The following is a 12,336-nucleotide window of genomic DNA, read 5'->3' as shown; positions in this document are numbered from 1 at the left end:
GTGTCGGAATCTCATCGACTCCCAGTAAGAATGTTTTCCTAGCTCTCCAGCACATTAACCAGCTCTCATGTTCTCTCCTGTTACCATTCTTGCAGCCCAGGGTTTCTCCACGTCAGCACAACTGACAGTTTAGCGAAGGGGACTCTTTGTTGTGGGGACTGTCCCATACACTGTTAGGATGGTTAGCTGCACCCCAGGCCCCTTTCCACGCGATGCCATACGCTCTCCGTCTCCCAACTGAAAACGTGAAAAATGTCGTCGGGTATCTGCGGGCAGGCAGATCTCTCTGGTTCAGCAGCACTGGCTAGGTCACGTCTCAGCTTCACTGTGCTGCGCTCACTCTCTATGATGGGACCTGAGCAGGGAACAGGGAACGTCCGTGCTTGTGTGTTTGCCTTCCAGGCCTGGCCCTTTCTTCCTTAGAATCAGAGGTTTCTAGCACTTCTCTCCTAAGCTGACTGTGTCTTCTCTCATGTCATGGAGTTTGGCCAGGGCACAGTGAGTCCGAGAATCCTTAGAACCTGGCGAGAGCAGGGATGCAGACATCTTTACTCTGTGGTTCCTTGGAGGCCACAAAGGCAGCCATCTCCACAATTCCAGCCAGAGGCTGTGTAAGCCAGAAGGGATCGAACAAAACTCAAGAGGTCCAGCAATAGTTGTGGAACAAACGGAACCCAGGTTAGCGTGGTGGTGAAGGTGGTGAAGGTGCCGGCTGTTTTCTGAGTTACATCATAAACTGCCTTAGCCCCAATGTTGACGACATCAAACCAAAAGAGGAATAATTTTTCTTGGGTTAGGTCTTTGCCACTGAGCTAGCATAAGCATGATTTACCACCAAAGAGTCAGTCACATTTAACCCTGGAGTACTGCACAAGGCTTGCAGTAAAGTGCGCTCATTCTGGAACATTCCAAAGGGGGGATTTATCTACTAAATCTGAGCACTATGCTTCAAATTCTTTATTCTACTCATTTATTTTCTACCACAAGAACCATGCTACCAATTTTGATACCCGTTCTTGAGAGCTAATGCAAGTTCTCCGTGTCAGTGCTTAGCATTATTGGTCTCTTTCACAGGAAATACCCCCCCTGCAATAAAAATTACATCCCATATAATGGGTATAATTGCACATATCTTTTGTATTTGTATTTTAAATATTGCAGTACGAGATGTAGGGCTGTAAAAGATGTCAAAACATAATCGTGCTCTGGGGAAATAGGATTTGTTGCATGCTTGAGAGAGCAGCAGATCGCCTTCTCACTGCAGATCTGCCATTTCGAATAATAATAAAATCTTGGAGGGTGGTGTTTCGGGAACTGCGGAGAGTGCCTCAGGAAGGACCAATTACCGTTCTGCTCTAATGACACTGCTGAGTCATCACCGGGAAATGCATCACAATTATTAATAACAGATAAATGTCATAGATGGTGGGGAAATATTTAAAAATTCAATGGTTTCCACTTATGCGGCTCATGAATAATACATTTAATTAAGAAAAGCCAAATGGGAAGGATTTTAAACTTCCAATTTGCAGGGTGTTTTTTTTTTCTTTCCCCATTAAAAAATATACAAATTAAGCACACAGTGGCTGACGATGAAACAAAATAGATAAAGGTCCCACTGCAAGCTGGCTGTTTGGATGAGAGGGAGAGGCAGCCATGGCAAGAAGGAAGCCCCCTGACAGGACCAGCGTCTCCACCTGTTATTCACAGCGGGGCCCAGAGGGCACCTGGATTCCAGCACAACAGCTCCTGCCACCTTCCCCTCTGCCTGTTCACCTGGAAATGAGGTGGGCTAGACGATCTCTCAGGCCCGTTCCACCCCAGGCCGCCCATGACTCTGAACTGAGGACATCCTCTTCTCCAGGCTCCAACACTACCCAAAAGCAAACGTCCAAAGGGCGGCCACCATTCTGTGAAAATCCGGGTACTTCCCTTCCAGGTACAATCATGCAGAGGAGACTGAATTTTACCATTGATATCAGCAGTTTCCTGTGGGGATCTGAGCCCCGCCCCCCCCCCCCCCCCCCCGAATCTGCATCACCTGGGAACCTGTGAGCAATGCAGATTCTCTGGCTCCTCCCAGACCCACTGAGGAGACTCTGAGGGTGGAGCCCGGAAGTTTCTGCTTTACCAAGTCCTCCTGGTCATGCTGATGTGCACTCAGGTTTTAAAATCTCTGCTCCAAAGAGGCCGTCTTGGAGAGAAGAAGTACATCCTCGAGGTTGCACAAATGTGTTCTACTCTCTGCTAATATAATCAGGTTGGAGTAGTTTCAAATGACCTTTGATTCTATAAGAGTCTGAGGAAATTGTCCTCAGGGCAGGCAGTGTTGATGGGGAAGGAATGGCTTAGATGTGCAGGGAGCTGGGGGTTTGCAAGGAAGTCCAAGGGCGACGAAGGGCAGCTGATGAGCATCGACCTAGAAGAAGAAGACACAGAAGAGAAGAAAGGCAGTGTGAGGGGAACAGCCAAGGGCTTAGCATCAAGTCCTACCCCTTCTGCATGTCGGCAGCATGAATCGGGGGATTACCTTCCTGCTCCTACCTCAGGTACCCTGTCCTGTTTAACGGGCATGTCAGCCATGGCCAGGTAGCCTCACTAAGCAAATCACTGGGATGGCGTAGCAGACATGAAATGAAAGAGCTTCTTATTTTTTTTTTTCTGTATGGAATCTTTCCTATTTGCAGACCACATTCTTCTAGCAGCTTCTATTAGGTTGCTGCAAAAGTAATTGGCGGTTTTTGCAACTTGTTTAACCTTTTAAACCACAATTACTTTTGCACCCACCTAATAGACGTTCCCTTATTGAAGAAGTGTATGCCACATATAGGAATAGATTGAAAACTTTTAGCAGGTAAGGTAGAACTGAATTTACCAAGGGAGGGATGGAAATCACATTCTCAGACCCCAAGATTACAGTGTGAAGAAAACAAAGATTTTGGGGGCACAGGTGGAAACCTATCATTTCTGTTAAGTGGAAGGGGTTACCTCGGCTTTTGGAGAGCCAACATCCATTCCTCTCCCCAAATACATGTTGAGTGAAGATCCCTAGGGTGAGACATGGCCCCAGAAGTTTGTTCAAAATGGTCTTTGTGCCACAAAAGTTTGAAAAGATGAAGAGTCACTGAGACTGGGGGTGTGAACTACATTTTCCCTCCTCTTTATAGAGAAGAAAAATTTCCTATCTAGACGGCCCCCTGGTTTCAAACAAAACCCTGTGAGCATCTCTTTGGTGGAGCCAGAACAGCAAGCTTAGAAGTGAGGCAGCAAAAGACATCGGTAAAGAACCTTAGAAGCAAGAGACAGCATGAAGTGATGAGATCCCAGGAGGCACTTGCAAAAGAAAACAAAGGTTCAATGTCCAGGAATGGGACAAGAAAGTCAAAGCATATTTTCAAAAACAAGAAGCGAATTGCATTCCTGCATACTCGATCTCAAAGCATCAAAGGAATGGGAGATCAAAGGAATGCAGAGGGTGGAGTGGACCATTCATAGAAACACAGATTTAACCTCCCATCCATTGCAAAAATAAATCTATTTTGTGACATGTGAAGCAATGCTCATCCGTCTTCTGCTTGGTCATCTCTAATGATGGCGAGCTCATTACTTTATAAATCAGCAGGTGCTATAGCTCTAGAGCTTAGACCAGTGTTTTCATTACATTAAGAATCAAACAGCATCTGTCGCCCCACCAGCCACACTTCCTACATTTGCCTTTGGACATCGTAGGCAGGATGCCACATAATTTATCATTCAAATTGGGATCTATTAGAATATAAGAGAGTATTACAATGACACCAGGACAGCACACCTAAGCGGGACACAGAGGGGCACAATCATATTCTAATTGTGCATACATGGGGCACAGAACTCTCAGTCAAGAATGAATCTAGGAAGGATGATACATTTTTTCCCCCTGTTTTCCAGCTTTATCTTATGCATGGACCTTCAATGATAACCCTTTGTATGTCCAGGAGGACAACAGGCGGTTTGTATCCCAGGACACAGGAAACTTATACATTGCCAAAGTGGAACCATCAGATGTGGGCAACTACACTTGCTTTGTAACCAACAAGGAAGCCCAGAGAAGCGTTCAAGGGCCACCCACGCCATTAGTGCAGCGCCCTGATGGTAAGACGCCAAGTTGTCTTGGGGATGTGCTATGCCATGACTCTAGGAGCCTGGGGAGGTCTGGAGGGCTTCCTGCTTCCCTCTGGTTCAGTGGAGCCACGTCACCTAAGAGTTGAGGTTCAAGTCACAAATACAATGGCAATCAGGTATTATCAAAACTATACCAGAAAATTCTGTAATTCCCCCACATGGTCCAGTATACATGATTCTGGGGATACTATGCCATCCCTTCCCTGGCATTGGGATAGATCCTCTTTTGATTGCTTAAGGAGTCATTTTGTAAAAAAGCAAAAACAAACAAAATGACATTTGGGGGAGTAGGATTGTGTGTGTGCACGTGTGGGTGCTGCCAAACTTCTTCATTGAATTATATATTTTCAATGAACATGTGATGCAGCTTCTCTTTAATGCCTCTTTCTTTTCCACATTTGTCTTTTTTGTTCACCCTTTACTTACCTGGCTGGCAAAATGGAAATCACATCCAAGGAAAGAAAAGCGAGCCAACGTTAATTACAAGCATCACAAAGAGGAATGAAACACAAGATTCATACTGACTATATTCCTCCAAGAAACATACTTCAGATTGGTCTCTGATGAGTTTTGTAGCTTACTCACGTCATAGCTTGTCCAAGATTTAGAGAATAGAAAACCCAAGGAAGTCATCGAAGTAGAAAAACCCTCTAGTTGGTTCTTTAATTAAACAGTCACAGTGAGAAATGTAAAGGCAAAAAGTCTGCTGATCCCCTTTTAATCAGATTCTGGACTTGAGTGAGTCCCTCAGAGGGTCTCTTGTCCCTAAGGAGTTGAAGAGAAGCAGGAACACAGTGCTAGCAATGGCTCACGGAATCCGGCATTTGTTCCATCCAGGCGTTCCTATGGCAGAGCTATGGTAGTCACGAACCACCCAACCGTGTTTGCAGGCTCTTCATTTGGAGTTCAGCAACCATAAGATTCATTTCTAAGTCTGATTTCTCCCCTTCGGTGAGCTCATGATAGGAAGAGCTCATAAGCCAATGACAGGCAGAGACATCCTACCATATTTTCAACTTTTTTCTGTTTACTCTTAGTTTCTGCTTCTCCCGTTCTTAATTCCTTTATCCTTCCATCCCCTCTATTCCCTCCCACACATTAATGGTAACAATAGATCAGAGTATTGTACATAATATTTAAAAATTCCAAGCTCTTCTAAAAGTAGTCGCTCGAGAAATGCCCGATGTCAGGAAAATGGGAAGTATAAAGCCTACCAATTTAGTTGAACACTGTAGTACTCTCTGCCTCCTCAACCATGGCCTTTTTGAATGATCAGAATGATCAAGGTCTTAAAAATGAAGCATTTCTATGTTATATGTAGTTTGTAATTTCTACTTTTTGTGCAATTGAACTGGCCACCAATAGGAATATGTTACTCTGGTGTTTGGTGTATAAGTAAAAAGATAATCAAAAATTTGAAGAATCTTGACTTGTCATTGGTTAAATTAATGAAGCTAATGAGACCATCTAGAGGCATATTTCTGTCACAATTCCCCTGGTAGAGAGCATACTTACAATATATTAGACCACTGTCTTATTCTTGTCTTAGCCCATATCCACAATTTCTTATTGGACATTCTAAAACTATAAAAACAAAGACGTTTGGTATACGTGCATGGCAAACTCATTTAGCAGTACAATCTTAATGAAGTGACGTAAGCATATTGAAGTCCTTATCCCAATTAGTGCGATTACCTCACAGGTTTGGTTGCAGAAACACTGATATTTTGCATTAAGAAGTAGGTGCTGCATCAGACCTCTGACGGTGTTAGTGGAAAACTTCTTTTTTCCTGAACTGACCTGACCCTGTAAGTTCCGTGAAGGGTAACATCTGGATATCTCTAGAAATGTTTCTGTTAACTCAGAAGAATCTCAGAATCTAGGTGTACTCAAGTTTTAATTGGTGACACTCATTCTCCTTCCAATGCTGATGGGATGCCTCTGTTCTGACACCTTGATATATTCTAGATATTTGTGTTTCAAGGGAGAGAGGAAATGATGAGTTCCTTAAACAGCATCATGACATGTCCTTGCTCTCTGTTGCTCATTAAAGCATACAAAAACATTGTGAATTGAAGGACAGAATAGTCCGATTTTGGTTAATGAAACATTTGCTTCCTAGAAAAGTTCTCTTCTCCAGAAATCCTGCTAGCTCTTTTGATATTTAACAGGTGTGATGGGGGAATATGAGCCAAAGATTGAAGTGCGTTTTCCTGAAACTATACAAGCTGCAAAGGATTCATCTGTAAAACTGGAATGCTTTGCCCTTGGAAAGTAAGGTTGTTTTATTTTGTTGTTTTTACCTGGTGTTTTAATTAAAAAAAAAAAAACAACTTTTTGTTATTGAAACATTGCTTTAAGGTAAACCACCAAATACATTTCAAATGCTGGGCAAACGTGGAACTTTCTGATTGGAATTTAAACACACGTGCTTAATACTCTGAAAATGATCGGGGTTGCTACTCTCCCCAAAATGTGCTGGCATTTCCTCTAGTGTGAGCATGATGACACCCAATGAGGCGGCACACTGCACAGGAAAAGTGCTCGTGGAAGACGTGGGCACGTCTCTAACCTTCCACGTACCCTTCATACCCTTGCATCTTAGGTCCAGAGACAGCACCCGCGGTGTCTCCTTGCTTAATTAACCAGCAATAACTGTACATGGAAAACCTGCCCTGGTAGTCATTCCAGTAAGACCAACTAAAGGCTGTGTTCATGGTGGGTACTCAGAACCGAGCTGAACCAGCCTTGATAGAAGAGGCATTTTGTTTTGTCAGCTAGGTGCATGTTAGCCTACAGGTCTGGAATGCCTGTCAGCTAAATGTCTGCAGTTTTTGCACATATTATTCGGACACCTCTTTACCTTTGGGGGCTGTTCAAACTTCATTATTAAGCCTGTGAACACCAGTACCCAAATAACATAGAGATAGATATGTGTATACTTGATCTGCCATTGTTTCTTTTTTAAATTTTATTTATTTTTATTTATTGAATTAATTGGGGTGACCCATATTTAATCACAAGTGTGTGTGTGAACCACCGGGGCACATGGTTACACTGAGATTCTGGAGGTCTGGGGTGAGGTTTGCTTTCTCCTTTTCTAACAAGCTCTCAGGCAACACTGATTCTTCTTGTCTGTAGAACATACTTGGAATAGTAAGAGACTTGACTCGCACTGTTTTTGAGGGATACCTTTAAATCGAGAGTCTAGTCCTAATTTCGTCATCACATTTATAAATACTGATTACAGTCCAAACTGTGGGAAAGATCCTTTAAAGTCTCCATCTTGTTTTTAAGTAAGTAGTGTTGGTTATGAAATCTCTTAGGTTCCTTTCTATATATGAAATTTTGTAGATCTTTAAATTCAAATTTTCAGGTTATTTATTTTTCATGTATTTAAGAGACCATATTTTACTTTCATACAGTGCTGGTCCTATAGTATTTGTCCAATAATTATTGATTGATTAAATTATTCATAAAGAAGTGACATCCAGGGACTTTATGTCACAGTTTTTATTTGTTTGCCTGCCTTTTAAGAAATGATGGACTTGGACCATTTTCAAGCTTTCTCAAAAATTAAAGTTTACAAAAAGAAAATAAAATGTTTGTCAGCAAAATGCTTGGAGAGTTAGATGATTTATTTAAAAAGAAAACTGATGAAAGGCAGAATCTGAAAAGAATATCAATAGCTTACTCTCACATATTTGGCATCAGGAAGTAATGAATTCCTGAAATTTAAAAAATGTTCTTGCATAATAACTGAAAATTGTTGCGGCTAGTTCTCAAGAATCTCACATAAATAAATTTCATTTGTTAAACATTTATAACTAATAATTTATATGATATCATCACCATTGTACGGGGAATATCATATTTTTACTACATACGAGAAAACTGAGCCTTTGACTGGATGAGTAATCTGTTGTGTCACGCTTCTGTGAGGAAGATGAGGGCAATCAAACTAGTCCCTCTGATTTTAAGTTCTGAAGTTAGAAACTTTGAGTAAGTGGTTCAGATAACTGCTCTGAAAGTCAGTGGAAGGAGATTGAATCCCGAATTTCTCAGGAGTTGCCTGACTGTGCGCAAACATGCTTTCTGTCCTCTGTGACATAATTTCCATATTCTCATCGGAAAGGCGTTGCAGTGCCACCTGCCTCCTATGATTGTTCTGAAGACCAGAGTGGGAATACACGTAAAACACAGTCAGCACTGGGCTCGGCACTTGGCAGTAACGTTGAATTATTCTGAACCCAAAGTGCAATCCCATTCTCTCTGTGTGTAACCAGCGTGAGTTAGTGAGGATGGTCCAACCAGAAATCGTTATCTCGGAGCATCTAGGAATTCTTGTATCTCTTAGGCCTGTCTATTTTCTCTCTGCCTCAGTGTTGATGACAGCACGACCAAGGAATCAGCAAGGTGGGTCTGTCTGAAGCAGAAAAGAGGAGCAGACGAGGAGAAAACTTAGTTCACTTTGAATTGCTCACCTATCCGATGTCTTAATTTCATTCATTTCTGCACTTCACTTCGAAAAAACTCATACCTACAGAAAATTTGAAAGAGTAACACCTGGATCTCTCTCTGCCCCACCCTCTCTCTCTCTACACACACATGCCATGTTTCCCCCAAAATAAGACGGGTTCTTATATCAATTTTTGCTCCAAAAGACACATTAGGGCTTATGTTCAGGGGATGTCATCCTGAAAAATCATGCTGGGGCTTATTTTCCTGTTAGGTCTTACTTTTGGGGAAGCACGGTGTATTCAAACAGATGGGTGATCAGTAATAATTTAGCCTGAATTTGGGGGGACATTTATGACACTCAAGATATTGCTATAGATCTACACCTCTTTTTGGCCCAGCTTGCTGTAAAATTACGGGGTGGAAGAAAGGAAAAAGGCAGAGTCAGGAAATTTTGACCAACCCATTCAGAATTCATCATTTGACCTCACTCTTTTGATCTGGTCCTGGGTACGTGCAGTTAGAATTCACTGGAACTATACAGAAGAAGCGGATTTGCAATCCAAGCAGGACGAGGGAAGCCTTAGAATATATGAGGTAAATTTCCAAGAATTCTCAAATGGAGAATTTAGAAATAAATAAAACCATCTCTCATTTTTAATTAACCTCATGGTGATGGAAACGACACATTAAAAACTGACAATCACTAAAACTACACACACTAACATTTGTTATTAAAAACATGTGGGAGTACCTAAACTTCTTGATAAAATTGGGGTTAGCAATATATGGTCCAGGAAAATTTAGTTGCAAAAATAGTAGTTAAAGTAACCTCTCAAAATGGTAAATCTGATATGTATGGACAAAAAATTGACTGATAAATTATACATCCATTGTTAAGTTCATACTTAAAAAAATTTGCACATGAAATAAAATTAAAGAAGAAAGGGAAAATTTCATAGAAAATTGTCAAGAAAATCATTGATTTAATGGAATATACACCATAATATTTTATCTGATAAAATCAGTCAATGTTGTGATAATGTTTATTAAATTAAGTCATTAGTATGGAATTAGAAATTCCTTGAGGTTAAAATAGAAACTCCAAAGCATTCATCAGTCCAAGTGATAGTGCTAAAATGCCTGTACCAGACACATATTTTATGTCACTGGATTGTAGATGTATTTCTTATATCTTCAAATGAACAAACTGTATGTGAAAATGCTTTGTGTATTTTGGAAGATATTATTATTCAAATGAGAGCTACTACCAAAATGAGTTTTTATGTAATGTCGCCAGTGGTTTTCAGAAAACAAGTGGCATTGTAATTGAAACATTGCAAAGACATTGAAAATTCTTTCCAGCCGATTATAAAATTGGTATTTACCAAATACTCTACCTAACAACTTCTCTAAATTTGCAAAATTAACAGATGTAAAGAACAACACATGCCCTAGAAAAGTAAATATGTCATAGGTATAATTAACAATCTGATAATAACATCAGACTTCTTACTTTCTAAATTATAAACCTGTAGGCGTAGGTTTCTTGTGAAATGTTTTTATACACTTGATTGATAATTATAAACCATGTTCTCTGACCTTTTGGGTTTAGTTACTTTTTTCCAAATATGGGGACTGCTTTGTACAAATCCATTTAAATCTCCTTGTTCACTGTCTGAGGTACTGAGCTCCTTGGTTAGGTGTTTGATGAATGAAAACTGAGAAAAGCTAATTGATTCAAGGAGGAATGGCATCAAAGTTCTTTTCTTATTAATAGTGTTTCTAAGCACTTTTGCTAACCAACTACTGACTACTCTGTGTTATAAGCTACACATTCATTAAGCTAAATTTTATATATTTTGATGAGAGAGAGAGAGAGAGAGACAGAGAGAGAGACAGAGAGAGAGACAGAGAGAGAGACAGAGAGAGAGACAGAGAGACGGAGAGAGACGGAGAGACAGAGACAGAGAGAGGCAGAGAGAGAGAGAGTAGGAAACCAGTAGATGAGTAGGTGAATAGGAAGGAGAAAAAAATCAAGACAGGTCAAGGATACATCTTCTGATTAAGTTGTTCACGTTTAAGATCCAAGGCAGTTCCTGATATGCTGATGGTTTTCATTAAACATTTGTGAAATATAGCACATGTATACTCACATAGGAAATATGGAAATATCGCCTTTATCCACGGGAATGGTCCTGCTCTTAAATGTGTACGTTATTTTGGTATTTCTCTTAATGTTCTCTGAGCTTCCTAGGTCTGTGTTTTGGTTTGGTAGCTACCATTAATTTTGGAAAATCCCCAGCAATTATTACTTCAAATATTTCTTCTGTTCATTTCTCTCTTTGTTTTCCTTGTGATATTCCCATTAGACATTGATTGCACCATTTGTAATTGTCCCCAGTTCTGGGAGATTCTGTTCTTTTTTGTTTCATCTTGATTCCTTTTTCTCTTCGCATTTTAGTTTGGGAAGTTTCTATTGATAGTTCTTCTAGTTCACTTTTTCCACAGCTATGTTCAGTGCACTGGTTAGCCCATCAAAAGCATGCTGATAGTACTACAATTTTTTTCCCTAGCATCTTCTTTTGGTTCTTAGAATTTCCTTGTTTCTGCTTATATGAATCATCTGTTCTTGCATGTTGTCTGTTTTTGTTTTTGTTTTTTTTTTCCATTAGAACCCTTAGCATATCAATCAGAGTAATTTTAAATTCCCAGTCTGATAGTTCCAAAACGTTTGCCAGAGTTGAGTCCGGTTCCAATGCTTGCTTTGTCTCTGCAGACTGTGATTTTCCACATGCCTTGTATGTTTTTGTTGGAACCTAGACACATTGTATCAGATAAAAAGAACTGAGCTAACTAGATTTCAGTGTGAGGTTTTATGTTTAGCTAAGAGGTAGGCTTTGTTTACTGGTTGTGGTGGCAGTGGTGTCAGAAGCACACGTTTTCTCTGCTGTCCTGTTTTTGTCTCCCTGTGGTGTTGGTTTTTTTCTAGAGATTCTTAGTTACTGTCTGAGACCTGCAGTGCTTCCTGCTGCTGTAATAGGAACCCCACTGACGATGTGAAAGCCGTGGTTTGCTCAGTCTGTCATCTCGGTCAGCTATGGGTCTGTTTCTATCGACTGCTTTTCCTCCTAGTCATGATTCTCATTTTTATGCTTTTGAGGTTATCTGATACTTTTAGAGTGAATTACAGACATAATCAAGGTGACATTGTTGAGTGCTGGGGTGTAGTGTATTTATCGAAGGCACTGGATTTCAATGATAGGAGTTAGGTTACTGCAAACCCTCGTGATCCTTCTGTGGGCTGTGAGCTAGCACCCTTCAGCTGATACAGAGTCCACGTTCATCCCAGGTTGGTGTACAGCTGAGATATACCCCCGCTGAGTGCTGCAAATGTTCACAACTCTCTTCTCTAAGCTGATAACCTTTTAAAAATCCAAGCTTAGAAGACTTGCCAAAAAATATCAGTCAGGGCAATGGAGGAGCACACACCACACTGGCTTGTATGTGACGATGACAATACCTACCACTTATAAAAACCTGGGGTAGATGGTTAGAGAGGGCACAGAAAACATAGTTTCAGTCAAACAACCACCATAAGAGGCAGCTGCAACCATGCAGGCAGGGGGTACAGAGAGTGAGGTCAGGAGAGGCTGGCTGGGTGTTCTCTCTTAGAATCTGACCATCTTAAACCACCTAACGTGAGTATAGAATAAT

The 12,336-nt window shown here is 40.8% G+C and overlaps 1 protein-coding gene across 1 annotated transcript in view; it reads left to right on the top strand.

The window, feature by feature from the left end:
* Positions 1–12,336, top strand: part of CNTN6 (contactin 6) — a 245,443-nt gene that overhangs the window by 155,475 nt on the left and 77,632 nt on the right. Inside the window, exons 6-7 of the mRNA XM_081072742.1 lie at positions 3,928–4,131; positions 6,333–6,435. Coding sequence (XP_080928868.1) covers positions 3,928–4,131; positions 6,333–6,435 — 307 coding nt within the window. The remainder of the gene's footprint in view (positions 1–3,927; positions 4,132–6,332; positions 6,436–12,336) is intronic.

This window comes from Rhinolophus hipposideros (assembly GCF_964194185.1).
Source record: "Rhinolophus hipposideros genome assembly, chromosome: 14".
NCBI lineage: Eukaryota > Metazoa > Chordata > Mammalia > Chiroptera > Rhinolophidae > Rhinolophus > Rhinolophus hipposideros.
The sequence above is the reverse complement of the archived record's forward strand: the minus strand, read 5'-3'. Positions and strand labels throughout refer to the sequence as shown.